General features: G+C 35.4%; 1 protein-coding gene across 1 annotated transcript; it reads left to right on the plus strand.

Annotated features, from left to right (window-relative positions):
* Positions 1 to 226: 226 nt before the first annotated feature.
* Positions 227 to 16,192, plus strand: LOC149802754 (uncharacterized). The gene is made up of 5 exons (XM_089952177.1): positions 227 to 381; positions 5,513 to 5,543; positions 7,193 to 7,378; positions 10,827 to 10,902; positions 15,405 to 16,192. Exons 1-5 carry the CDS (start codon positions 313 to 315, stop codon positions 15,535 to 15,537), a joined length of 495 nt encoding a protein of 164 aa, XP_089808303.1. The 5' UTR covers positions 227 to 312; the 3' UTR covers positions 15,538 to 16,192.
* The last annotated feature ends 11,704 nt before the right edge of the window (positions 16,193 to 27,896 follow it).

Here is a 27,896-nt window from a genome sequence, read left to right on the forward strand (position 1 = left end):
AGGAGAAGCACAACGTTAAGACTGCTTATGAGATGTTTCTTGTACAGTTTGAAATAGGCTATAGATATAATTTATCCCCATTTATTCACTCTCGTCCCTGACATTAAAACTTTTAGCAGCAGTTTCACTGTATCAATACAGAAAACTTAAGATACTGATTTGATTTTAAAATTTAAAGATCAATTTATAAATAATTTTGTTTATTGGGAAGGCACTATTTTTCCTCAGCGGACTAATTAAATTGTCTCGGCCTTGAAATACCGCGCGCAAGGTGTGGATCATTTTGCCTGGTAAGGCTAGGAGCAGTACAAGATGTCGAAAGCGAGGGTTTACTTTGATATTTCTATTGGGGGAAAGCCGTCAGGCAGAATAGTTATGGAGGTAAATTAGTTATGAACATAGCTATCACATAGTCTTAGTTGATCATCATGTTGTAATTTTCAGCAACCGGTTTCGATAAAACGCCATTTTCTATAATTATAATTTGGACCGCCATAGACGAGTCGCCCATGTTCTGCACGTGAACTGAGAATTTTGTTGTTCCTAGTCAGGAAGAGTGGAGAACTGTACTGAGATGTACAGTTACTTTAGCGACTGTGCATTTGATAATCGTTTGATATATAAACTTGCAATATACAAAACTCGTAATCAAAGACGTTGAAATGTATTGGCGAGTGTTGTGAACTTGGGCTTGCGCTATTGTAGTCGCCTTTTAGCGATGAGGCGGCATGAAACCACGTGGGTAGAACGAGGCATTGGGGGTTGCGAACTTTGGTGATCGTTCAACTTAACGGTCATAATTGTAATATTGTTTGGTGCAGTAAAATCAACACAGGGAAAACTGATGCACTGCAAAGAATTCTTGCTACTTTTAGAGGAATTTGGGTTTTTATTAGACCAACAAGTAGATCTCCACTTTTTCTCTTTTTATGTTGACATAACTGGTAGCGGAACCCAAGCAGGTAGGGCCGTATTCGATAATGAAGTTTTACGCCGTTTTAGCCTCCGATTATTTGTATCGGACGGTCGCCAGTAAATAAATTTGTTTGACTGACCTTGGAATGGGGATGGTAGGTAAAATCCCTTTCCATTTGACCCATTGTATTAAATTATTCAGAACACTTGCTTGCTTAGTATTAATCGCTGTCAGAACAGAACACGCAAGTATTCATATATTGGTGGCCTTTTTTTTTTTTAAATTGCTGATGCATGTGTGGAAAGAAGCAATGTATCCCCCAGGGGTGTAAAATTGAGGGTCAGATAAAAATGGTGGTCAAAAATGTTCTAACTAGTTTTTGTCTGACCCATACTTTTTCAGCTTGAAATAGGATAATGCAACTTGCACAACATGCCCTCTTTCTTTCTAAACATACAAATAAACCAACTCGGAACAATTGACACAAATGCTTTGTCCGTTATGATTCAGGGGATAATTTATTTGTTCATTTTCCTTTTAGTTGAAAGTCGTACTTTTAACAGTCTCCTTATAATCTTTTTGTAGCAGTAGACCAACACGTTACATAAAAGCTAATACAAAAAGTCAAATCTTTTTAACAAGTGCATTAATTTATTGCCCATCATAAAATGTTTACTATAATTCGTTTCATTGTACTTAAACCTTAAACACATTTATCCAAAAATCAAAGAGGCTAATGATTCGTCTTCTCTTTAATAAGTTACACTTAAACTTTTAGATTCTTCTTTCCTTGCAGCGAAGTTAAAAACCAGCAAAATCTGCAATGACCACCTGACTCCAGATAATGGATATGTTTTTGCAAGGTTACCGATTTCTTTGTTGTGAAAGAATGTCTTGGGTGATGTGTTCTACTAATATCTTGTGGCAAACAAGGGCACATATCTTGACTCGTTCAGCCCCAGCACTGTTATCAGTATCACTGCTGTTATGCCCCAGCAGCACTAAGCTGCGTCTAGCTGCGTGTGTCCCAAATTATTTACTGGTTTGGAATTTTTTTTAAACATCGTGCACATACATTCACTCTTACCATAATTTCTCTTATAGCCAATACAAATCCACAAAATTTTCACCAATTATTCCAGATGAATTTGTCTACACAGTGATGTATTTTTTTTTCTATTTGTCCAAGTCTTTCACAACTTATTTATACACTATTTACAGAATTATGTGCAAATTTTTTAGAAATGTCATAAGGCTCTCAGCATCCTCTTCTGAGGAATTAATCTCAGAAACTTGTATGTCCAAATCTAAATTCCACAAAATATCCAACTGTCAAACATATTTCCTCTGCTTGCTCAATATTTACGAGTTCAAACCTGAGAAACTCCCCATTTTCACTCTCATATCCGCCATCATTTATGATTTTTCATGAACAGATCAATTGTAGTGAAACTTCTCAATTAGTAACCCTTGGGTTCTGTACAATTTAAATTGGCACAAACGAAAGTAATATCATTTCTGATTGGTTTAATAATATTATGATTTGTGGAAAAAACCCATTTGTAACTAATCAAAGACGTATCTAACACACATTCACCACAACTGGAGATGGAATCGGCCATTGAATGCAGTAAACAAACCACACATACAGACAAGATCGGGGCCGAACAAGTTAAAACTATTAAACCCTGTCACAAAAGGGTGTATTTTGCAGCCTTCATGATCAGAAATCACACCTGTTATCCTAATGAATGTACCATATTCCAGTAAAGGGAATTATTTTCTCCATTTTTCATTTAAGTTGGAGCCACAGTTACTCTTATGTGTGTTTTGCTTCTTTCACTTTCATGGCTAATGATTCTTGGTGCATGTCATTTTAATCTGGAGATCACTTTCTAGTACAACAAGCATTAAGGCTGAACATCTGGATGACATCTTGCTGAGCTCGATGGAAATCGCGAGAGCTTGAGAGAATGTGGTTCAGCTACATTGCCATACATGCTAACCATTATGCTTTTGGCATAATCATTATGCTTTTTATACTCTGTGACACCATATGTGTAAATGTATTTGGATTACGCATTTTCAATATATCCCTCTCATTTTTATTAACATCCCATTAATCCCACAGAACATATTCTGGAAAAAGAATGCTTCTATGTAACTACGTCATAAAAGTACGTAGACTTGGGTGCACTTTCCTAACAGTTGTTCTATTTATAGCAGCTGTCCTATTTCTGAGAAGCATGCTGGTTTCTACTTTCAAACTTTTGACCTCTGTTTCTATTTATAGCAGCTGTATGGAACAGACTGGTTTTCTAACTTTTAATACCAGTCGGTATTTGGTACTAAAAGTCGAGTCGAGATTTATTCTAGTCAATGTGTTAGAGCAAAAATGGTTTTCAAATAATGTAATAAATAGATTAGGAAAAGACGAAAAACTGCTTTAGAAATGAATATATGATCTACACAAAAAAGCATTCCGTTCTAGGACAGCTTCACATTCCTTGCAGGCTGCATGGAAAGGGTTTTAACATTGGTCATGATGGTAAAACAAAGAAACCTTAAATCAGCTCCTTTTACTTCCTCTAGTACTAAGGTATCTTTTTTTTTTACAACATAACTAAATTATGGACACTAATTTTATAAATGCAGAGGCATTATGTACCGAGTTCTTAATAGAACACTGACTACCCCGAGCGGTAGAAGATTACGTTGGTCCTTTGTTCAAACGAATGTTTCCTGATTCCAAAATTGCTACTGGTGTGCAAAACATTTATATTCTCAGCTTGTACAAAGTGTTTTGAAATGCAATGAGAGACTATTGCTTTTTAAAGCTCAAAGTGCTATATAAGAAAATTTGAAGCAGTAATTGATGTTAAAAGACCTGAATGGGTAAATAAATAATTTTGTATATATGCTCATTGAATTTTATTATGTGGATTACACTTTCTGCTTGGATTTCTATTCCTGTCCGCTTGGATTACACTGATATTTCTCCAAAATGGAATGTTATTTTGACAGTTTTCAGCAGAATGCTTCTTATGATGACCCGCTGGTCCTAAGTGACAAAATTTCTGCTTCAAGATCCAATAGGCCGTCGTAGTGGTTACCTCAAAAATATTTGTATCGCTACTCCTACTGAACCGAAATTAGTGAAGTAAAGTTGAGCATTTTTGGTAGGTTTATTATTTTTTCCAATGCTTATTTTGGTTTATTTTATGATCATAGGTTGCACCAGGAGCTGTTTTTTATGAGTGTAAAATTAATTTTTTTAGCTTTGGGTCAGGGGAGCTGCTCCTCAAAACCCTGTAGCGGGTGGACACCCCACCTCCGTTAACATTTTTTTGCTTGTGTTGATGTTGAGATATAAAAAACATACATGTCGACAGAAGCCCTTGGTCCCAGATTGAACAAATCCTTTGCTTTAATGTCGCAGTTTGATAATAAAAAAATTAAGCTTTTGTTTGGTCCTATAAAGCTGTCCTCTTGGAGCAACTTAAATCAATGAAATCTGATAGGTTCTTGCATTTTCCAAAGTGATTGGTGATTAAAACAAGTTTATTGTGCTGTGACAGTGTCCTTATTTTATCTTTATGTCGACATAAGCATGACAATTTTGGTAGTAATAGTAGACCAAGGGACCGGGACTTTGCTTTTTTGGAGAAATAGGCAGCTTGTCAACATAAGTGATGTTGATATAAGTGGGTAGGACTGTAGCATGAATGTTTTTAAATGCTGTGTGGATATTTTTTTCACAAAAATTGGTTTGGACCCTAAGCGAGCCTATTATGGAAAAATAATGGCAGACATCACTATGTATGGGAAGCACCACCTTAGATCATCTCTTTTCATAAACCATTGGGGAAATATATTCAGGAAAGTGCGCAATTCATAGGAAGCAAAGTCTATATATCACATTATTGAGAATTTAGCTTTAAAATGCAATTATCAGTCATGATTTTGGTCTTCCATATTAAAAACTGAACAAATGTTATCAGGGGTTAACATAGTAACGTTTGCATAGATGCAACATGGGTTTCGAGTACTGCTGAACTATATACACATAAGCGACACTGGGTAGTAAACTGGGCTTATCGACACTGCATACACGTGTCATTTGGGTTCAGGAGCTATTTACAGGTGATGCTTAAATGCGGAAGTAGTAGCTACAGGGTTAAGAGTCTCTTTTTTTTCCTTCAGATTATTGCCTCTTTTTGTTTTTCCAGTATCAAGCTCGCATTGAGCTCCTTTGCTTTTTTATAGTATGATAGACAGGGTCCTGTGTCTGAATGTTATTTAATTTGAATAAATGCACCTGTATGACAACATTTTAGCCTTTGCAGGTGTTTCATGCCATACCTGCAAATATTCGTTAATTAGATCATAAAGAACTACCACCGACTTGAAAATTGAACTAGGAAAGAATTTTATTAAGTTCATGATTTTCAGTGGTTGTATTCATAGTCTAATCCATTTTGCTTTGAATTTTTTAAATAAATATTCACCTTTGCTTGCACCTGCTCATCCCCAAATGTGTTAAAGCAAATTTCATATTGCATTACATTCTAATCACCTCTTTTAATTTGTTTCCAGCTTTACGCAGACGTTGTGCCGAAAACTGCGGGTAAGTTGTTAATTTGTATTTTTGAAGCGTTCAAAGCCAGAAGGTGATTATAATGCAGAATATTCTGATCAAGGGTTTGGGTTTGAAGGATGATTAACCTTTTACCTCATAGAGTATATGGCTTTTTGGTCCTTCGATACACATGTAGCAAAGTTGTGCACTGCGCTATAAATAGAACACCTGTTACCTATTTGACTCCACACATATAGGCCTGCCTATTAACTGTTGAGCAGTGTAATGTATGTTACATTTAACGGCATTTATAACCATATTACATTTTTGGTACACATTTGTTATGTGTGAAAATTTTAGAGTCAAGTCCGATCATTATAGCTTTTTAATTATTTTTCATGGACAAATATTTTATGTGCTTTAAAGTCTTGAACTCGTTCACCGTCAAGTCAGTGAAGCTGTGTGACCAGCCATAGCTGCCATTTCTCATACTCGAAATTTACAAGTTCTTTGTCCGTGGCTACATCACTAAGTCGTCTGAATTTGATAATTTTTAAAAACTAATTGCTGCCTACATTAATATCAGAGTTTACCCAAGTTAATGAAGCTTTCATAGTTGTGGTTCTAATCTTGAAAACTTTGTAAGTACTGAACAAAATCGTCGACCTCCATTTTGGAGGGTGGAGAATACTAATATTACTTAAAAAAGCAGGTTTCGATGAGAGCATAAACAGTGACCACATGATCTGATGTAATGGTCCCAATGATTGTAGTAGCAAATAAGGGGTTTTTCCCCGAAGGTAGCACTTTGTAAACCTTTGTTTACAGCAGGCATAAAAATATGCTTCAATGAGAATGGTAAAGAGGCATCAAAAGGTGCTTCCATGCAAGCACAAACGATGGAAATTGATAGTTGCCGAAAAATCTGGATCATCTGTTTGTGTTTGATATAGATCCAGGTTTCATATTAGGATTAACTGAAATAGGTCATAGAACCAGGCTAACTTTACAGCAGCACCCCTATAGAATTTTTTTAAACACATTAACCCCTGGAGGTTTTAGTCGTTTTCATCTGAAATTTGAGTAGGAAACACATTTTGAAAGCTATTTCTGAATACATCCTAAAACATGCATGCCAACCATTACGCTTTTTTCACCAAATTACGCATTTTCGATATCCCCCTCCCGAAAAATAATTTGTTTACTTTTTTATTACCATCCCATTAATCCCGCAGACCATATTCTAGAAAAGACGGCTTCTATGTAACTAAGACTTAAGAGTACGCTTGTCCGAAGACTTGCATGCACTTTCCTAACATTATTATGTTCTATTTATAGCTGTTTCCCTACAAGATCTCTTGTTACACACAAATCAAATCTGGTCTGACTTGAGGACAAAAATCTGCCTTACTGAGAATTCTTCTTAGGGTTGGCAGTTCTGAAATTCTGTTAATTTCAATAATTCATTTGTCTTCAGTGGACTGAAGTTGAGAATATCAGTAGTCCAGATCCATTGTTGCATAAAGTAGCCACTTGAGAAAATGATTTGCCAATGCCTACATTTTGGTAACGTTAATTTAAGCATAGAACAGACTAGGCATGAGCAGTGAACTGCAGAAAGGGACCTTGGAGTAGAGCAGGCAAGATGGTTTTTTTTTATAGATGTATGCCTAATATAAGTTTAACTTTATTTTCAGAAAATTTCCGTGCCCTGTGCACAGGAGAGAAAGGTTTTGGTTTTAAGGGATCTGCCTTCCACAGGATTATCCCAGGTTTCATGTGCCAGGGTGGAGACTTCACAGCGGGCAATGGCACCGGTGGAAAGAGCATATATGGAGCTAAATTTGCAGATGAAAATTTCAAACTGAAGCATACTGGTGCAGGTAAAGACAGCAACAGTTGTTACAGGATGACATAAAGAACTGCATTTACATAATATTGTCCAACTTGTGATGCTGTATCTTCAGTGGATTTTTTTAAAACAAAAATGATAGATTTGCAATTAACAACTGTCAACTTTAGCTAGTTTTTGTCCTCTTGCATTTGCTCCAGTGCATCACCTTTCTTGTAGTTGGGATACTTTACTATTTCACCTTTGTCAGAAGATTGTTCTGTATATATACTAAGCAGAGAAAAACATTGTTTCTGTCAGTGTTCTATGAATATTTGATGTTGATGCAGCAGTAACAAACAGGCATTTGTTTGGTCCTTAAGTGAGGGCATTTAACGGCGACTTTAATCACAAATGTACCTTCATTAAAGCAAGCAGACGACCTTTGGTCAAAGGAAATCTGCAATCAACCTAAATAAAAACGTAATCATAGTAATGATAACATACTGTGCATTGAAAGTTTACTGCTTGCAACAAAAGGTTCATGCTTACGATCGCTACGCATGAAATCCTAGTTAAATTTCCAATATTTTGAAACAATAGATATCTGAGATAAATGAAGATGAGACATCTCGCAAGCACATTTGCTAAGCTTTCAATATGGTCATGTGTTTTCATTTCTCTTTGAATAGCCTCATACCCTAGCAATGTTTTATCTACAAATGGCTTCATGTAAGTCGTTTGATTTGTCAGTGCAAAAAAAAAGTCAGTCAGGATCCAAACCTATGAGTCTTAGTCAAGCCGATGATCAGTTTTCGGTAGTTATTTTAATATTATATTCAGACATTTTTCCACTTGTTTCCTGATATAGTCCAGGGTTTTTTTAAAGGGTCTTTACGTTCTCATTCTGTAATGGCTTCATTGTAAATTATTTGTTCCATATATTAGTTAACACAAGACTCCTGTAAAGGGTATTCTGATTGGTCAAAGATTTAAATTCATCCTGTGAATCTTTAAGGGGAACTGGTGGCAATGGAAAGAAGCATGCTTGCAAAACATATTGTCCCGCGTTGTTGAGAGAGAGCATGACATGAAATGTTTTAAAACAAACACGGAAATAGGAACGGCTGGAGAGAAAATTTGACAGAAATTTAGTTTGTCAGTTTATAAGAAAACTGAATGCAAGAGGACTGGTATTTTTTGACCTCTGCAAGAAAGATCTGAATTATGGTCATCGCGGTTGTAAGAGTTCGGAACACCGCCCACAAAAGAAGCAGCATGCAGAAAACGAGCTTTGAAGGCATCTGGAAAAGGTGCAGTTAATTACTATAAGAAAGGTTTCTTGCATGAGAGAACAGATGTAGCTGTCAGAAAATGAGAACTGTCTTGAAAGGAAAAAGGCTGTTATTGAGAAGAAAAAGAAACGATTGCACCTTGAGCCAAAAAAAGTCAGTTAAAAAGGAAGGCTAAACAAATCTTTGCCAAAGCTGCAAAAAGCTCGACTGGCAAATCAACAGGTTGTGTCCATTGGAGAAACAGACACTTGAATTTATGAGATTATTTGTATATAGTTGATATCCTTGGGTGTTTATTTTACAGATTTGTTTTGAAAAGAAAGAAGTATCATATATTTGCTGCAAAAATTAAGAAATTATTGAGACTTAACTCTGACATGCCCACAAAATAATTTGTGCAGTTCAGCATCATCTTTTACATTGGCGGCCTCCGTAACTGAAGTAACAGACAGGTGATGGGCTTCACTGTTGTCTTTTCTGGGCCGTTCAGGTCCATTTTTCTGCCTTTTTGTTGGTGGTTAAGTGCATTTATGTGGTGGTGGGATAAAAGTCTCTCCCTTTGGCGGGGATTTGGAGAAACTTAATAATGAAGACATGCCCAAGCACGAACAGACCAAGATCTTTGAAGATATTAACTACCGGTATTTATAAATTGACCTCTGGAATCAATGACTTTTGCATTTGATTAAAACTAGCTGGGTTTTTATAGTTTTACTGCATTACTATATTGAGACAATAAGATTAATTGCCCAATGGTCTGGGGTCCTTGCATCTTCCTGTACTGAAAGATTATTTTTACTGGATAAATAAACTCAAGTGGCTTCTGGGCGCATTTTCAAATGCACATATTTTTTTGTTATACCGACCGACGTAATCAAGAGCACTCATTAACGACGTTGTCCAGCTGTTAATAAATAATGGTATATATTGTAATGACAACAACAGAACAAATACACCAATCATATTTTCTCACCGATACAAAAGACGAAGGGCAATAAAATGAATGTGAATATGTTCTTAGTTAACAAAACAGTTGCCCTTTCTGAGTAAGCTGAGCAAAGGGTTTTCAACACACTCAGGATTGGTGAATATTTCTTTAGTGTTTTTTTTTTTCTTTCTTTTTCATTATTAGATGTATCAGATACACATTTACACGAAGATAACAGATAATTCGGGTTCGTCGAGGAAACATTTATATATAATATGGGATTATACCAAATATACTCTGCAAAGAATAAATTGGTCGTTCTGCATATAAAAGTGATACATGAGCATTTTTTCTGATGCCGTTTGAAATGTGATGCAAATAAATACTTAAAAATATGTAGTGAAATACAATAATAAAAGAAACAAATGATCAGTGACCTACATGCATGATTATAAATGACAATTGTTATATTGCATGAATCTCCCTATCGATGCCTCGAATAAGAACATGCCCAAAGTTAGTCATTACTCATAACTTAGCAAAACATTACCCTGGCCATTTGATGTACCTATATCGAACTTTGGTATATATTTATTTTTTTCACTTTGGCAAAAGTAAATCTTCACAGTGTTTCATTTTATGTACAAAAAATAATAGGTTGACCGAAGTAAAAAATTTGTATGCAAATATTTGATAGAATTATTATTTTTATGGCTAGATGGTGTACGAAAAATAACATGAAATACAGTATATATCAGAGACATGCCCGCTTGTGTAAAATGTTCACACAAATTTGTACGGATTATTGGACCTAATAATATGCAGAATGTCAAACTCTCTTATCTATTCTAGCTGTGGCTTGTCTGATAATATCGTTTAATTAAATTTGTTCAGTAATTCACAATAAACTATAATATAAACTGGGGGAGAAAATAAGAATCGTAAAAGATAAAAAATATATAATCTTATTTGACTAAATTATGCTAGAAAAGGCATATTGTAGACATGAAACTACATAATTTACCGAATATAGTTCCATAATGATGCACTGTTTACATGAATTTTGTGTATATATGTGGTAAATGTAATGAAAAGGTTACTGTCCAGTTTAGCTAACTTGTTGACTGTTCTCGAGTGATAAGTGCAACTTACTTTAGAACTTCAGGCAAATTATTCTCGCAGCAAGGGAAAATGAATAAATGCCCTTGTAATGGTGTTAAAAAAGGACTCCTGCCTTGCTGGTGAAAAATGGTCATTTATATATTTATTTCTTGCAGGAACTTTATCAATGGCAAATGCTGGACCAAACACAAACGGATCTCAGTTCTTCATTTGCACAGCAGCTACATCCTGGTTTGTATAAATTAATATAGTGTGACCCCGCTATAGCATGCTCTGTTATGAAATGAATTCAGATGTGGCATGGGTCCTGAAATTTTATATACATGCATTTTTTCTTGTACATGAAAAAAATTCATTCTTGAAAGTTCAAAAAAAATCCAACAAGTGTATTAGCACTGTGGGAAAGAGATCGTGCATGAATAATACAAGACTATTGTGGCGTGGCTCCTGAAATTTTATATGTATTTTTCTTGCACACGAAATAAAAAGATTTTCCTTCTTAAAAGTACAAAAAATAACGTATAAAAAAGTTTATTTTGTGATAACGTAGGGCTTTGCCAATGTTGCAAACTGCAATTTCTTTTCATTATTGCGGCAAAATATATCATCTGGTGATTATTTTATTGCCAACATTGTTGGCTGTTTACACTTGTATTGGTTTGGAGTGGAGAAATTCAGAGGCCCTATGAAAGAAAGCCACAAACTGGATATAAAATGCACTGAAATTTGTCTATTGTTACGTAAACAAATTCTTTTGTCTATATTGAGAAGCTATCTGAACAGTGCATTGTTATATCAAATTTTGCTTATCTTGAGACCTCTTGCATGAGTACTGGATGTTGCGAGTTACCCGCTTTTTTGTTGACATTTCTGGTAAACAACATAGGCAGGGAGGAATAGTACCTACAATCGACCAGATGATGGCCATTTCCTTTTTCAAAATGTCCCAGATAAAATAGTTTGCTGAAATTTCAACGAAAACATCACCTTTGAAGCACCGATTGTTATGAAAACATACTTAGCAAATGGAAAAAAATCGGTCTCCATCATGCCATAAAATTATTTGATGTTGCTGCCACAAAAAAAAACTGGCATTTGTTTGGTTCTCCAGAGCTGTCGTTTAGCGGTGACTTCAATAACGCATGCACCCTTCATCAAAGAAAGCCGACTACAATCTTCAATAAAAACGAAGAACTTTTAAAAGGAAGTTGGTACCTAACTTAGATAAAAGCAATGGAATCTGATAGATTTTTTTTTTTTCATTTTCCTTTTTTTTTTAGGGAAAAAGTTGTGCTTATGAACAGTACCAATGGCAGCTTAAAACGCGAAATAACTTTTACTGACTTTGGAAGTACTGAAAAGTAAATGCGCTTTGTCATTTGTTACGTGATTGCTGTGTTTTTCCACTGAATTCAGACCTGTATGACCTGTTACAAAATTATTAAATATTTTAAATCTCTGCATATTTTCGATGAAATTACTTATATTGTGGATTCGATGTATGGGATGAGATTTGGGGTGAGTACTGTGTTGATACTATATTCATGCTGAAATGTATATATAAACATTATACACATATATTTACCAATTCATGGTTCCTTTAATTAAAGTAAAATATATGTCTTCTGTTTTCAATACAGATGTATTTCCCATTTAATGTCATCAATTTAAGATGGTACCTGTGCCAGTGAATCATGTATTTAATGCCTGTATTTATTACCCTCCTGCCCACAGCAAAATTTTTGGGGTACATGCATCATTTTCTTAAGCTAACTGCAACTGACCTGTTTGCTTACAACAATGTTCAGTCTTTAACCCAATCTGGTTCTGTGGCTCCCAACTACCGTGTTACAGCAGGGTCACACTAATATATATATATATATATATATATATATATAAAGTACACATAGATGATATACTCTTGCATACATGCCAGCAATTATGCCTTTTTTTTAAAACCAAATTAAATCTCACACTTGCCTGTATATTGAATGCAATTTATTCTACATTAAAAAATAAAACAACAACAAAAAGTTGAGTTTTGTTGTCTTTTTCATTATCTCTTTTTAATCCCACTCATAAATTTGAGACTGTTCTCTAAATGATGACACTGCAAAAATAGCTTAAAAGTACTTTCCTTCTTTGCTTATACTAACAGCTGCCTCGCCAAGTGCTCAGCATCAAGAGGTTAGTGTTAGAACGGGTCGGACTCGTGTCAAGATAATGTGACTGGACATCATGCCTACATATCTGCTGCATTATGCCCCAGTGCAAGACATCATCCCCAATGCAGACATCATAGCGATACGACTGAAATATTTTTAAGCTCTGGTGAAACTCCAAATTGCACACTCCCGGTTTGCTATTTATAGTAACTGTATATGACCCATTTCCAAATAGATGGGATTCTTTAAATTTTAACTTTTCCACACATTCATTATATTGATAAGCTAGTTAGGTAGCAGACCAATCTGTACTTTTAACCAAAATGGTGCCAGATTTTAAGCAAAATGTCTCTTGGTGCTAGTCATGGATGTTATACGATAAAAACTGTAAGAGCAGATGGATCTTTTCAAACTTCAAAACATACAAGACCTGAAAAAGACTAATCAGCACTGCTGTACACACTTTGAAGGAATAGTTGACTCGTTAGACGCTGCTCTGCATTAACAGGTTAGTGTAGGACTGGTCAGCCTGGTGCCAGATAATGTGACTGGGTGGAACATCATGGTACATGCCTGCAGCATGATGCCCCAGTGCTAGACATCACTATAAACTGCCACACTCCAGACGATGTAGCACTACAGCTGAAAAATTGTTAAAGTTACGTTAAAAATCCAATTGACACGTGTAATACAACACTGGTACTGATCACAATATGCTCATTTGAGAAGTCTCAGCTTTCAAGTTCACTGTCATTTAGTGAAAGTTAAACATGCAGACTAGTTTAAGTGAGTACTGAATGTAAAAATTTCTCAGTACATTTTGAGTTGGTATTCTGGTTCTAATCCACATGGATTTATGCCCAAATTACACTCTTTTGGTGGCTTATATTAGCAATAATTACGTATATAACGTTACAGGTGGGGATGACGTGTGCTTTTGGGACCATTAGATGAACTGTAGTTCATTTGTTTCCACCGCATCAAATAATGCACACTAGACGGTGGCATTGTGTGGATAATAATAATATACTACTTTGATGCCCAGAACAAAATGAAAAACTTTGCCAGGAAAGTGCATTTCACCACGAGTATGTCTGGTGGCAGCAAACTATTTTTATGTGCTTTTCACAATATTTGTCCTTGTCATTATTGTTGGGATTGACATAGAGGACTTAATCCAGTTGATTGCCAAAAGTCGTAAAGACCTCCATATCACATTAATGATAATGAAAACTTTTCAGTTTTGCTCTAAGTAAATTCAGAGGTAACTCATATTAGAAAAAAGACCGCTATTCGTTTTAAGCCATATTTGATGTCCAAAATGTTGAATTTCTGAGCTGAACTTTGGTACAAAATTTAAACAGTGACATGTAGATTGAAACATTGTTTTCAGATCTTAAATAGAACGCAGGAGAAATGGGACACAGTTGGCCTTTGCATTATATATTAAACTGTGGTATGAACCCCTGTATCAATAAAGGTATGGGGACTGGTTGGTTGATTTATGAGAAAAGTTGATTTTACAGAAAGTTCAGTCCTTGTTTATACGACGATGCAATTTGGAAGGTCTTTATCAAAATTTAAATCAAAGCTTTTGTAAATGCTTTTTAAAATGAAGCATTTTTAATCAAATCTTAAGGAGTTGATGTTTGAAAAATCTTGCTTGAAATTTTATTGGCACAGATAAATTTAGGGTTAAACTTTTTTCATTACAAGACAAGATTCTAATACTTTGCTTTTACTTGGTTTTTTTCCTTCATACTGTGATAGGAAATGTTTTAATTTGTACAACATGCATATATATTGCTAGTGTATTCTTGGACTAGTGGTTAGGACGTCCTTCTCGGATGCGGGAGGTCATGTGTTCGATTTCTGGCTGAGTCATACCAAAGACTTACAAAAATGGTACTAACAGCTGCCTCGCTTGGCACTCAGCAATAAGAGGTTAGTGTTTAACACTGTTGGGCCTGGTGTCAGACATCGTAGCAATATGACTTGAAAAACCGTTAAAGCTTCGTTAATCCAAATCACACACACACACATAGAATCATTTATAATTTAAGATTTGGAAGGTAACGGAACTAGTTGTTTTTTCTACATAATGCAGTTCAGCAAAGTGAAGTTAGAAAGTTGATTCTCCACATTGAAGTGATTTTGCATGCCAAATTGTAGTAGTCTGACTTGTTTCGTGTGGTAGATTTTGTGGTTTTGTGCATGTTCATCTTTTCTGAGATTCAGAAAATGCATATTTTGTAATCTAAAATGTCTTTAATTCCATTCAGTAATAGTTGTATGTGAACCTTGAAGAAGAAAAAAGTTTCATCCAGGAAATTTGTCTGTAGAAAAGCTTGGGAACCATGCTCAAAACATCAATTGTAGCTGCTTCAGTAACCATCTTAGTACCTTTTTATTGCTACTAATGTATGGATGGTCATATCAGCATTGGGCTTTCACTAAAAGATTTAGCATGTCTGTTAGTCCTCCATGAAAATGGTACGAGTCGGACCTCCTTTATGACTGCCATACATTTGAAGGGAAAGTAGTTATCACTTTGATTTATATTTTCAGGCTGGATGGGAAACATGTTGTATTTGGCAAGGTGATAGATGGAATGAATGTTGTAAGCGCAATGGAAGAAGTTGGATCCGAGAATGGGGCCACCAAAAAAAAAGTAGTGATTGAAAATTGTGGGCAGATGTAAATTTGCCATTTCCTATGGATCCAGATGCAATACTGGCAAATTGTAGTTTATTTTTGTTTTTTTATGTACATGATTTGATGATGTAAATGTTCAACTTGTGTTCTTGAATATTATTTACATTCTGCATCCAAATACTGCCGTTAACCCGTTCATAAAAACGAAACAAAATTTGGCATGGACATATTTTTAATATTGAGACTCATTTCCTAAGAAAATGTTAGACATAAAAAGAACACTATTAGTTGTTGCTATGGTAATTAATTAAGATGAAAACGGTATAGAAACATCTTGCCAGGGATTGGTATTGCTTTGGTTTTTAAATTATTTCTTACCATTAGTTATTCCCATTTGCTCTAATAAGATGTGTATTTCTCAGGATTATTTTTCCTTGTACTTGAAAGCTGAAAGTTGGGAAAATTTTGAAAAGCAAGGTTCAACAGATGCTTGCCCAAGTTTGTCGGATTTATTACAATATGGAAAGGTATTAGGAAATGTTAGAAGACAGATCATGTTGTATCTGAGACTAAGATTTTGGATGATTTAAATTAAAATTTGTTCTAACAAATCTTTAATGTTTAATATGAAATAGTGTCAAATTGACATTCTTGAGTCTCATCCCCTACAATTTTTTATAGTAAAATTGGACATCTACAAATTGTGTTTTTTTGTTCTGAACCCATTATTTGCCCTTTATTGAGAGCTGCCATTTTTTTTTTTGAAAACTAAAAAAGTTCTTTATTGTAATGCCACAACTGTTTACTGCAATAACATAATGCATCTTTTGGTCACATCAGTATCTTCTTTTTACAGGTGTTATGCAAGCAGCATAGAACCAGTTATGCTGGTTAATTGGCAAATGGGGATCTGAGCCATTTGCATTTTGCTGAGCATTCAAGAGTAAATTTAACATACAGTACAAGTACTGGTCAAACGGATGGTGGTTTAAAAAATGCTTCACTTTTAAATAAACATTTTTCTCTTCATTAAGGGTACATTAATATCGGCCCTCATGAAGTAAGGGTTATTCCCATTTAAACTTATAAATGTCCATGGGAAGGCAGGTTTTACTTTTATGGGGAGGTCTGTTGTCTGTCTACGTTAATGTTCGATTGCCATAAAACTTTGTACACGTGCACATTCCTCGCGTCTAGTTGGTCTAGAATGAAATGGTGACACTTTGGCAAGTCAATGTTGCCGCTACTGCCGCCATCTTAAATATTGTGCCCCTGCTCGTCCTAAATGGATGGTCATATCAGCATTGGGCTTTGATCAAAAGATTTCTTGTGATGCCTAGATCATCTTCAAATGAAAGTAGTAGTCTTGATCTGATATTCAATATTGCTGTCATAATGTAAATCTTGTTGCTACTTGTAAAAGGAATTTCATATTGACATTGTTTTGACAGAAGAATTGGCTGTTTGATCCTAAATGAAAATGGAGCGGATCTGATTTGTTAAGGCCACCAGCAAAGAAGCGATCTTGAAAATACTTTTATAGCTACTTCTTCAAAACGGTTAGTTGTAGTGAGGTGTTTGTTTTTTACTTGACATTTTTTTAACCTTTGGTTGGTCCTAAGGAAAAATGCAGCCAATCGGACCTCAAATACGACAGCTGTGAGCATCTTGTACCTGAACGGGTGGACATTTTGAAGTTTTCACTTAAATGGTTATACAATATCTAGTTGATTTTAAATTAAAAAAATATAAAAGTCATACTGATGAGACTTGCAACATGGTGTCAACATGAAAAACTCGTGCCACTAATCATTTTGATTTACACTCAGACACTTGCAATGGTATGCAGACCTGCCAACTCGTACGATTTTGCCACAAGTCTTGTAAAAAATTACCCTTACAATACGGACTTGCAGCAAAAAGCAAAGACTATGGGGAAAATGATCATTGCCAGAAAATTTGCTCATCCATGTGGTGAAATTGATCAGGAACTAGATTAACTTGACAGCAGCACATCGGACGCTTTGAACTGCATCTGTTCATGTGAAGCGTCTCCTTATAAAACTTGATCATATAATTTTTTTTAGCTATGCATGTTTAAGACAAAAGGGAAAATAAGCCTCTTGAAAGTGGTAATAATCAACATGGGGGAAAAATAAACAGTAATATTGAGATTCTTGTGAATAAAAGGGACACAATTTTGTTTATTCGACATCACTTGCCAATTTGAGTATGACTCCTGGCAGCAAATAAGATTGCTGCCATTGTCATGTGTAATGGAAAAAGAATTTCCAGGAATTAGTCAAGTTGAGAGACCACAACAAGTCATTCAGCTGCAAATGGTTTGGAACTAAAATTTGTGCACTCTACTAGTGGTAAATAAAGTCGTCGCAGCATGTTCCGAATACTTTTAATTACGTTTTACAGCTTTACAATAGTAGTTTGATATTTTGTTACACCTTACTAAAAACTGGTCAAACTTGACAGGAAAAAAATCAACCGCCTTACAGAGACGTACTTGTCTGGGTGTATGGCTTGTCATAAATTACAGAATATGCCAGTGTGATCAACTTTGATAACTTTTGTAACCACTACTTCACTGTATCCAGATAGCCTGGTTAAGGTCGGATTATAACAGAACATTTTTGATGGTGACAACAATGCAGTGTTTATTGATGAACGATTCTTAAGTGAAAAAAGACTGATCCTGTGCCAACAAGACCCACATATTGGATATTGCACGAACCTGATAATGTATTGCAATTTAATTGAAAGTCCTGTTTGAGTTGTGGAAATTTGTTTGGATAGGCCAAAGACCATTTCTACAGTTCTGCCATTTTAAAAAAAGTTACGCTCAACACGAACGCAAGGGCAGACCTGCCAACCCTGATGATTTTGATATGAATTTCACAACCTTGTAGCAATTAACGGATTGAAGTCTGATGCAAACAAATATCAAATTCGTTTTTATTTGTCTTAAATTGAGAATAAAATAAATTTGATCCCGTTAAGTGCAAGTCACGATATCAGCAGTGGTTGTTGATGCCAATAACTGTCGTGATACTAGAATTGATGTGATCAGAACTAGACCAGTTGTCCTGTAGCAAGCATTTTAAAGGATTTAAACTATTTAGAACATAAGATATACTTGTGAAGAAAATGAGGGCTGAACTGAATTTTTTTTAAATGATGCATGTTACTCCTTGCAACTGGATTTATTTTTAAACAAACACTAAAAAAAATTATAGCTTTTTTGAAAGTTGGGTGGAATATTTGAGATATTGAAAGACGAGCTTGTATTGTAGATTTTATTTTGAGTTTATAATCTTCCAAGCATGCGCAGACACCTGCTTGTTAACTGTTTGACATCTCATCTTCGGATTAATACCGTTTTGAAATTAAGCTACACTACTTGAAATCTAGTAAAAACCCTGCTGAATGGAATACTGTCCCTTCATTGGTTAAAAGAAAATGACGTCCTGCATTTATTTATTTTCAGTTGACCAGTGAGAAGGCAGTATTCCATCTATTGTGTTCTTGCATATTAAGTGGGCACAGTCATGGCCATGTCAAGCAGTAGCATGGGAAAATGGTCTGGCATTCCTTAAAAGTACAATAGTCAGCCAGACTTCACATAAACGTACAAAGTCGAATTCCTGACCTGAACATTAGTTCCAAATTTATTATGCTATGTGAAATGTAGCTTGAAATATCGGCGTTTATTCTTAAATAAGTCACGCAAGTAAATAGAGCAGTGTCCTCCCTTGTAGATGTTGTATAGTGCATGTAAATTGTAAGCAACAATGTGAGTAAAACGAGCTTTACTAATGCCACTGACCGTCTGATGACTAAAACGTGATAATGATTTTAAAAAAAATGTTAGATCAGTTGTTTTAAACTTTAAAGATCAGGAAAAGGAAAACAATCGTGCTTTACAAATTGTAATGCAACTGATACAAAAAAATGTATGCATACTTGAAAGGCTTGTATGCAAGTATACCTGTTTGTGACCATGTAATGTCCATCATCTTAACATTGAAATTTTTTAAAATTTCCTAATCCGGCCGCTTAGGTGGGATAGTGGTTGGAGTGTCAGTCTTGGATGTGGGAGATCGCGGGTTAGAACCCCATCTGAGTCATCCAAAAGACTTATAAAAATGGTACTTAAAACTCTCGTTAGGCACTCAGCATTAAGAGGTTAGTGTTAGGACTGATCGGTCTGGTGTCAGGATAATGTGGCTGGGTGGGACACCATGCTACATGTCTGTGGTATGAGGCCCCATTGCCAGTCATCACTATAAACTGAAACAAGACATCATAGCAGTCTGACTGAAAATGTTTTAAAGCTCCGTTAAAAATCTAAATAGTGCACAAAAATGTCTTGTCTCCCAATAAATCATTTCATCATACCAATTGGGTCATTACCATTGGACTCACTTGTGAATCTTCTTTTGATCAAACTTTGAACATGTGCTTATGCATAACCCAAAGGCATAGTATACCACAAAAGGTCGCATCAAAACTATACATACCAGTGAATTGTAATTGCCAGAATATTGTTGATGGATTATATTAATCATGTACAAATCATTCAAAATATCGAGGACAAATGGGGTATGCTGAATAATGCCATCATTTGACAACTCTAAAACAAAATCATGGATCTTTAAATTGACTCCTTGCACCTGTAGTTTTAATACAGCAGGATCAGGTAAAATGTAGCTTCTGTTGAAACCTCTGATTTCCATCCTATGTAAGGGACAAGTGGACTAGAGCAGTTTTTATTAGTTCACCTGAGCACAAGATTTCCCTCTCAGCAATGACTTCTTACTGTTCTGGATATTTCTGATCCAATGTCAATAAAACTTGGAATATGGGTTTATATCTCAAGACCTTGGATTAGTTGGCATGATGCAGACGTTACATTAATGTCGCACCAAGCTGGTTAATCTTGCCACTCTAGAGACCATATTTCTATCCCATTTTGATGATACTTTTTGGGGGGTTTTGTAGGGTACAACACCATTTTTCAACAAATTATAGCTATATAGGGTGGGGGAAGAACCAGTGACCCATGGGAAGCCATGGGCAATCTTTCTTGCATACCCGTTTTGGCTAGGTCAAGATGCGAGACAAGCAATTGATCTATAAAGGCAATGCCTTAGACCATTTGGGTACCCCTTGATAAAACTTGGACTCGATGCTTACATCATGGGGCCATCCATTTAGTATGTATTAGCAAAGCTTGATCCCTTCCTGTACACATGCATGCAATTTTTTACGCACACCCCCCGCCCTGAATTATAGAATGATCTATATTTAATCCATGCAGAAACGATCAAGGATTAATAATATTAACGTGTTTAATTTTGAATGTCTGGCTGCATCAAAGAAATATGCTGCATAACTTTAAAAATTTGTCTAGTGTCTGCTAACAGGTTACGTATTAGACATTATTGTCAAGGTTTCATCCAATACTTACCCACCCCATTTCTTAAAGACTCTAGGCAAGGAAGAGACAGTGACACTACGAAATAGATTCGAAGATTTAAGAGAGGAAGAAATACAAGAGGAGAACCCAACAGAAAAAAATAGAAAATGCCCTGATCTGGATTAAACAATTAGCGTCTACTCCAGTACCCAAAAGGATTAGGAGTAAGAGGAAAGCGGACTTGGGTCTTGAATCTCCCCAAGAGGAGGATGGGGGGGCAGAAATAATACACCAAATGTGGATCAAGAGAAAAACGTGCCCATGAAGATGAACACCAAACCCAAAAAGAAAAGGGCGAAACGAAACTGGAAATGAACAGGAAAATGTGGATGAAAATGGCGAAGAAACCGGAAACAAATACAAAAGTTACACACAAGACATGGAAACAACAACACAACGGAAATCACAGTTGACAGAAAGCACTACCACAGGGGGAAGAGGCCTCTCCCAACAACACCACCAGGGGTGGGGGGGTTTGAGACCAGTGCCCCCCCCTTTGAAGAAAAATAAATTCTAAATAAATCCTAAACCCACTTAAGGGAAACTAGTATCTAAAAGAGCTTATTAACAACCATTAATGTGGCAACCTGGTGGAGACAAAAATGGAAAGAAAAAACTTCCAAGTTTTGTCAATAAATGTAAACTGAGTAAACAAGGAGAAACTCTCAAAATTCAGAAGACTTAAATTACGACATATTATTTATGCAGGAAACACATAATGGGTTTACAAATGATTTAAAAGCTTATTTTGAGAACCACCTAAATGGGATACTAAAAGCAAACGATTATGAAGGAGAAGATACACGAGGGGGATTGGCAACCCTTATAAAAAATAAATGGGGGATTAACTGGGAAAGGATAGAAGAGGGAAAAGATTTAAAGGTAGACTAATTCATATTGTAATTGAAAAAATACATTTTATAAACCTGTATATGACTGCAAATAAGTACCACAAGCACGAATTCCTGAAATACTTCGAAAAATATACTATGGAAACTGTTATACTAGGAGGGGACTTGAACTGGGTATGGGACAATATAGATAGGGAATGGGATTTAACAACCAACGATATGAGGTTCAAACCAGAAATGGATGATTTTATAGAAAAACAAACATTTACTGACTTTCATAGACGATTAAATATGCCTCGGAAGGAATACACATTTGAATATAAACTTAATAAAGGCAGTAGACTCGACAAGTTTTTATGTACTAACTATGATGAAAAAAAATGGAGAAGCAGGGATAACAGATTTCAAAGTTTCCGACCATAAACTAATAATATAAGATTGAAATTTAAAAATAAAAGCAACTGGGGCAAAGGAAGTTGGAAGCTAAACAACAGAATATTAAAAGACCCAGATTCTGTAAAAGAAAAGGAAATAATTTTTGTGGAAATAGGATATAAGGATATAATTAGTGAATGGGACCTTTTAAAAAATTGCAATTAAAATATCACAAATAAGAAATAAATAACTGGAAATGGAACTGGAAGCAATCGGACCTCAGCTAAAGAAAAACAACACAACAGAACTGGGCAAACATTTAAAAGATAGACAATACAATTATAGAAGAAAAGAGAAGCGGTAGGGAAGTAAGAGCAGAAAAATATTCCCATTTATATAAAAATGCAGAGGGGTTATACAAATGTGAAGAGTTTAGGAGGGGGGGAAGCATGGACAGTTTACAAATAAATGGAAATAAGCATACGACAACAAACAGGAAATTGTTCAGTACATTAAGGAATTTTACAGCCACTTACATATGTCACAGGAAATTGTAGATACGGAAATAGAGGAATATCTACAAGAAATTCAGTGCGAGACGATATCAGCAGAACATAAAGACTTGTGTGATGATTTCATCTCGCAAGAAGAAATTGTGAGAAGTATCCAAAATCTCACTAAAGGAAAATCCCAAGGTGGAGATGGACTCGCCACGGATTTCTATATGAAATTCTGTGGTGGGTTGTTGCCCATATTAGAATGTTTATACAACAATATACTACTTAGAGATGATACCATGACAGAAAGTACGAGGGAAGGGGTTATAACTTTAATATATAAAGGGAAGGGAGATAAGGAAGACCTTAAAAATTGGAGGCCCATCTCCCTCCTAAATACGGATTACAAAATATTAAGTAAAGTATTAGCGGAGAGAATAAAGAACGGAATGGGAAAATTATAAACAGAAACCAGACGTGGACCGAAGGGCAGAGACATCCAAAACAATATTTTGAGCATTAAAACAATTATAGAATATGTAAGTGAAAGCGGACAAAAAGCTGCTATGGTACTTTTTGATCAGGAAAAAGCTTTTGATAGATTGGAACACAAATATATACAGAAAGTGCTAGAAAAAAATTCGTTTTGGAAACAGTTTCCGGAAATGGACTAAAATCCTGTACAATAAAATAACCTCAAGAGTGCAGGTAAATGGAGCAAAGACAGGTAAATTTGATATTAAAAAATTAGTGAGGCAAGGCTGCCCACTATCTATGCTATTATACGTAATAGCAATTGAAATTCTAAATATAAAAATTCAAGTAAACAAAGACATTGAAGGTATAAAAATTCCCAATGTTAAAGAGGAAGTAAAAATGCTGCAACATGCTGATGATTGCACTAACTTTATAAGGGATCAAAATTCCTTTAAACACATAATCAAGGAATTTGGAAAAGCATCAGGATCCCAAATCAATCATGACAAAACTGAAATCCTAAAAATAGGAAACTGGAGGGGAAATCACTCAGGATTACCCCCACATCTAATCAGAGAAAAGGTAAAGCATTAGGAATATACTTTGGAGCAGGCGATGAGAAGGAAAACTGTAAAAAAATGAAAGAAGCAATTGAAAAAAATGTGAAAATCTGGGCACTAACACCATTATGCCTTATGAAACGAGCCCAAGTGGCAAAAAAATGTACGCTACTACTAACTTTATCTTAAAATCTACAGATATAAGCAACGCAACACTAAATACAATCGATAATAAAATAATTGACTTTATTTGGGATTTTAAAATGCATTATATATATAAAGAAACATTATATAGCGCCAGAGAAGGGGGGGGGGTGGAATAGCACTGCCTAGCCCCATACTACTGAAAGTTACAAATATTTTAAACAGATTTAAAAGGATACAAGTAGAACCCCAGTCACCATGGGAAGGAATTTACATATACTGGTATGGATTTACATTAAGAAACAGAATGGATATATATAAAAATAATAAACTTACCAAGAAACTACAAATACCCAGAAAATTTAGAAATATCAAAGAGCTATTACTTAAATATAGGGACAAAAAAGATCTTTGGGAAATAGAGGAGAAATTAACGTACAATTTGGTAAGAGAAGACATTACAAAGAATCTAAAAAGTAAAGTAGAGAAAGAAAACTTACACATGAACTGGAACAGGGGCACTGGACCAAATTAGGCTCCCTAAAAATTCAAAGCCTCTCCTTCAAATACATGCACAATGCATGGTTGACTGGAAAGGTTGCAGACTCGGTGTGACGGCACATGGTCAGAGTACTGCCAAAATGTCCACTGTGCAAAAAAGGGCCCTTCACCAAAATACACACTATGACAATGTGAAAAATCCAAGGATAGTAGAATAAAAGTCATAGCAGAAATAAATAAAAACGATAATTACAGAAAACAAAACATTATATACTTAGATGGCAACTTTAATAAAAGAACACTATACGCGATAACAGACTATATTGTCACAACAATGAGGGCATGTGGCCAAATAATAGTAATAGGAAGATAGGGTTTAAAGGGGGTGGGGGAGGGGCAACGATACTATCCCCAGGGGATAGTTACCCAAAAGGAACATAGCCCCCCCCCCCCCCCGCTAATGTTCAAACTTTTGGGAAATTTAATAGTAGTATATCAAAATTCATGATTATTTTATATAAAATTTCTGTGAAAATTACTTGATTTTAAACAAGTGGGACAGGGACCACCTATGGGGAAGTTCTAGATAATGATGCCGTGGGGCTATGTCACATGGCACTACGCGAAGTGAACAGGCCCACAGAAGAGTCCGGAAAAACAACCCCTATAGGTGACATCAATATGTACAAACCAATGAAACAAAGTTATATCCCTCTAGAAATACTAACATCAGTATAGCTCCTGTACTATATACTACATACCCCCAGGCCTTTAAACCCTTCTATAGGATTCTGTTATCTTCCTCACAAATCTCACTTTTCTTTCTTTATATATACATCGTCGACTTGCCAAAATTCAAAATTGCCACAAATCTCCTATTGAGATCATTACTCATAGGAAAAGATAGGACAACTGGGTACTGGAATTTGATCAGTAATTTGCTGTCCCAACATAAACACATATATAGCACTCATACCATATAGCATACACACATAGCACCCATGGGACATAGGGCGACCCCTAGCAAAGGTCAATTTGTAAGAAGTAGGGAAGGAACTCTGAGGAGGTGATAGAAGAAACCATTCTCAGATGAACTTCCTTGTAGATACACTAGGGACTTTTTAGAAATACCCCAACAAATTTCTAAATTTAAAAATATTTCATTTCAAAATTCTTTTTATAAAAATAATACACACAACACACCTTTGGGGGGAAACAACAACACATAAACAATTTCCACTTCTTTCGCTAGGTGTGTGTGGGGGGGGCGGCATCTATCTGGTGCCCCCCCCAAAAAAAAAAATTAAAATGACCAAGGACAGAGGCTTGCATTGGAAATATAAGGTACATGCCACCAAAAGAACCCTTAGCTCTACAGCCGTAAAAAATATCAGTAAATGTGTAACATGTACACCGATGTGTGCATCCGAAATTTGCAGATTTTTTTCCATGTCTTAATGAATAGGTGACGTCAGCCTTTAAACCACCAATCAATATCATCATGGGTGTGGGGCTAATTTATCGGTCTACTGTTGATGTAGAACGTTTCTGTCCGGTACCCCCAAAAATCCATTGTTATGCTTATTTGCCCCCGCTTGACCCTAGTTAAATCTATATACTGTTATGTCGGGCACCAGTTTCGGTCCAAAGTAACATGTCAAAAGCACTTGCATTTTCATACATGTGACACTTTCCACAAACTATTTCAATTTTTAATACATTCAGCCACTTCAGTGCACTTCTCGATCATGTACATATATAGACAATTCTTTCAGCGATCTCATTCTCATCAGCCATTAATTCAAGACATTTCTGACTGAAGCATTGAAATCTAACGAGTGTTACATTTTCCATAGTTATCGCTGATTTGATCAATTTATTTTATGGTGCTAGTTTCGATTTCTGCAGGTTAATCATAATTATATTCATTACTCTATTCTGAAATTTTTTTGTGTTTTAAAATAGTACAATTTTTACTTATACTTAATTTATATATTTAAATTTTAAAAAAAACCTTGGTGACAAGTTTTCATTTCCCCCACGAGACGCCTCTTTCCCTTGGTAGCCTCATTAAGAAGTTTACATGTTGTTGTCTTTGGCACTGAGGCAGCCCAAAATCTAGGCCAGTTTAAGTACATGTAACATGTAAATGCTGTAACAACCTGACAGCCATATGTTGCTGGACAACGCATGTCATGGTTATTTGTTTGTTCACACGTTGGTCTATGGATTATAAAACGAGACTACCATTTAAAAAAATAAATATACAGTATTATGAATTTATTAAATGTCTGAAAATAACTGAATTTGGAAGTTTTTTTTTATTAAACTTAAAAGATCTTAATAATAAATATAATTCAGAGCATACGTGTGCATATCAATGGCCATTTGAATAAAAAACAAAACAAAAAAACCCAATTTCTTTTAGCCATTTTACAATATTGGGTGAGGTTGGATGATTACCAATTTTTCCTTTTTAAATTCTGTCTTCAGGCTGTAAAATTTGATATAGCAGCCCATTACAGTATATCAATTTCCATTAAATATATATTTAGATTCATGGCAGCTATAGGTACATGTATATCATATTTCTTTCCTCTCTGTAAATACAAACAAATCCATTTCACTTGCATAGGGATGGTCAGGTTTAGATTGTATTTTTTTTTTCTTCTTTTCTTCAGGAGGTAAGGATATTGTGTTTACTGAGTAATATTAAAGCTGGTATGATCACTGCAAAATGTACACTAACTGGAATTAAGAGAAATAAAATAATTTTAGAGAGCGCACAAATATGTACACAAGCGAATAACTTATTATCGATACTGTTCTCTTTGCATTGTCTGCAATGATTGAGTCTGAAATGTATAAAAATTTACGAAATCACGACACTTGTTAGTTAAATAAAACAACACAAAGCAATTATTAATCTTAAAACTTGTCGGCAACGTTCCAGTAAACGTAAGAGTAACAGACGGGAATAAGGCAAAGGGCATCTTTGAAATTACGTTACCGGTTTTTACAAACCCGGATATCTCGAGACCTGGTTACGTCGACTACTATTTGACACCACTGACATAATCGAATGAACCGGTTTGACTGTACTGTAGAGACTATTTTTTATCAGTTCATAAAATCTGGTAAATGAACCCACATCAAGATCCTGCCCGAGTACAATTTTGAGTGCCATTTATGCAGATTCAGGGCCGACGGGGGTGGGGTGGGGCCCACCCAAACAATTTTTAATTTTATAAAAGAATTAGGAGAGGCCTGGGTATTTTGTTTCCCATAGCCTGTGATCGCTCTCTACGGCCCTGTACAGATTCAAAATGTGACTTGGCATCTGACATGTCAAGTTTGTCAACAATCATAAAATCTATTTCTTGTGAGATTTTGATCTGAAATGGTCTTACAAGCTTTTGAATAAGTTTGATTATGAGCAGGATCTATGCATATTAATTAGATAATCTTGTATTCAATTGGCTACGCTGGTTACCACTCTGGAGGTCAAA

Source organism: Sinohyriopsis cumingii, chromosome 3 (assembly GCF_028554795.1).
Source record: "Sinohyriopsis cumingii isolate HCF-2022 chromosome 3, ASM2855479v2, whole genome shotgun sequence".
NCBI classification, from domain to species: Eukaryota; Metazoa; Mollusca; class Bivalvia; order Unionida; family Unionidae; genus Sinohyriopsis; species Sinohyriopsis cumingii.

Bases quoted from the DNA above. Each gene is read 5' to 3' on its own strand.
- LOC149802754 (XM_089952177.1), top strand. From the start codon at position 313: ATGTCGAAAGCGAGGGTTTACTTTGATATTTCTATTGGGGGAAAGCCG. The intron at 382-5,512 runs GTAAATTAGTTA...ATTTGTTTCCAG, and splicing joins CAGGCAGAATAGTTATGGAG to CTTTACGCAGACGTTGTGCC. The intron at 10,903-15,404 runs GTTTGTATAAAT...TTATATTTTCAG, and splicing joins TGCACAGCAGCTACATCCTG to GCTGGATGGGAAACATGTTG.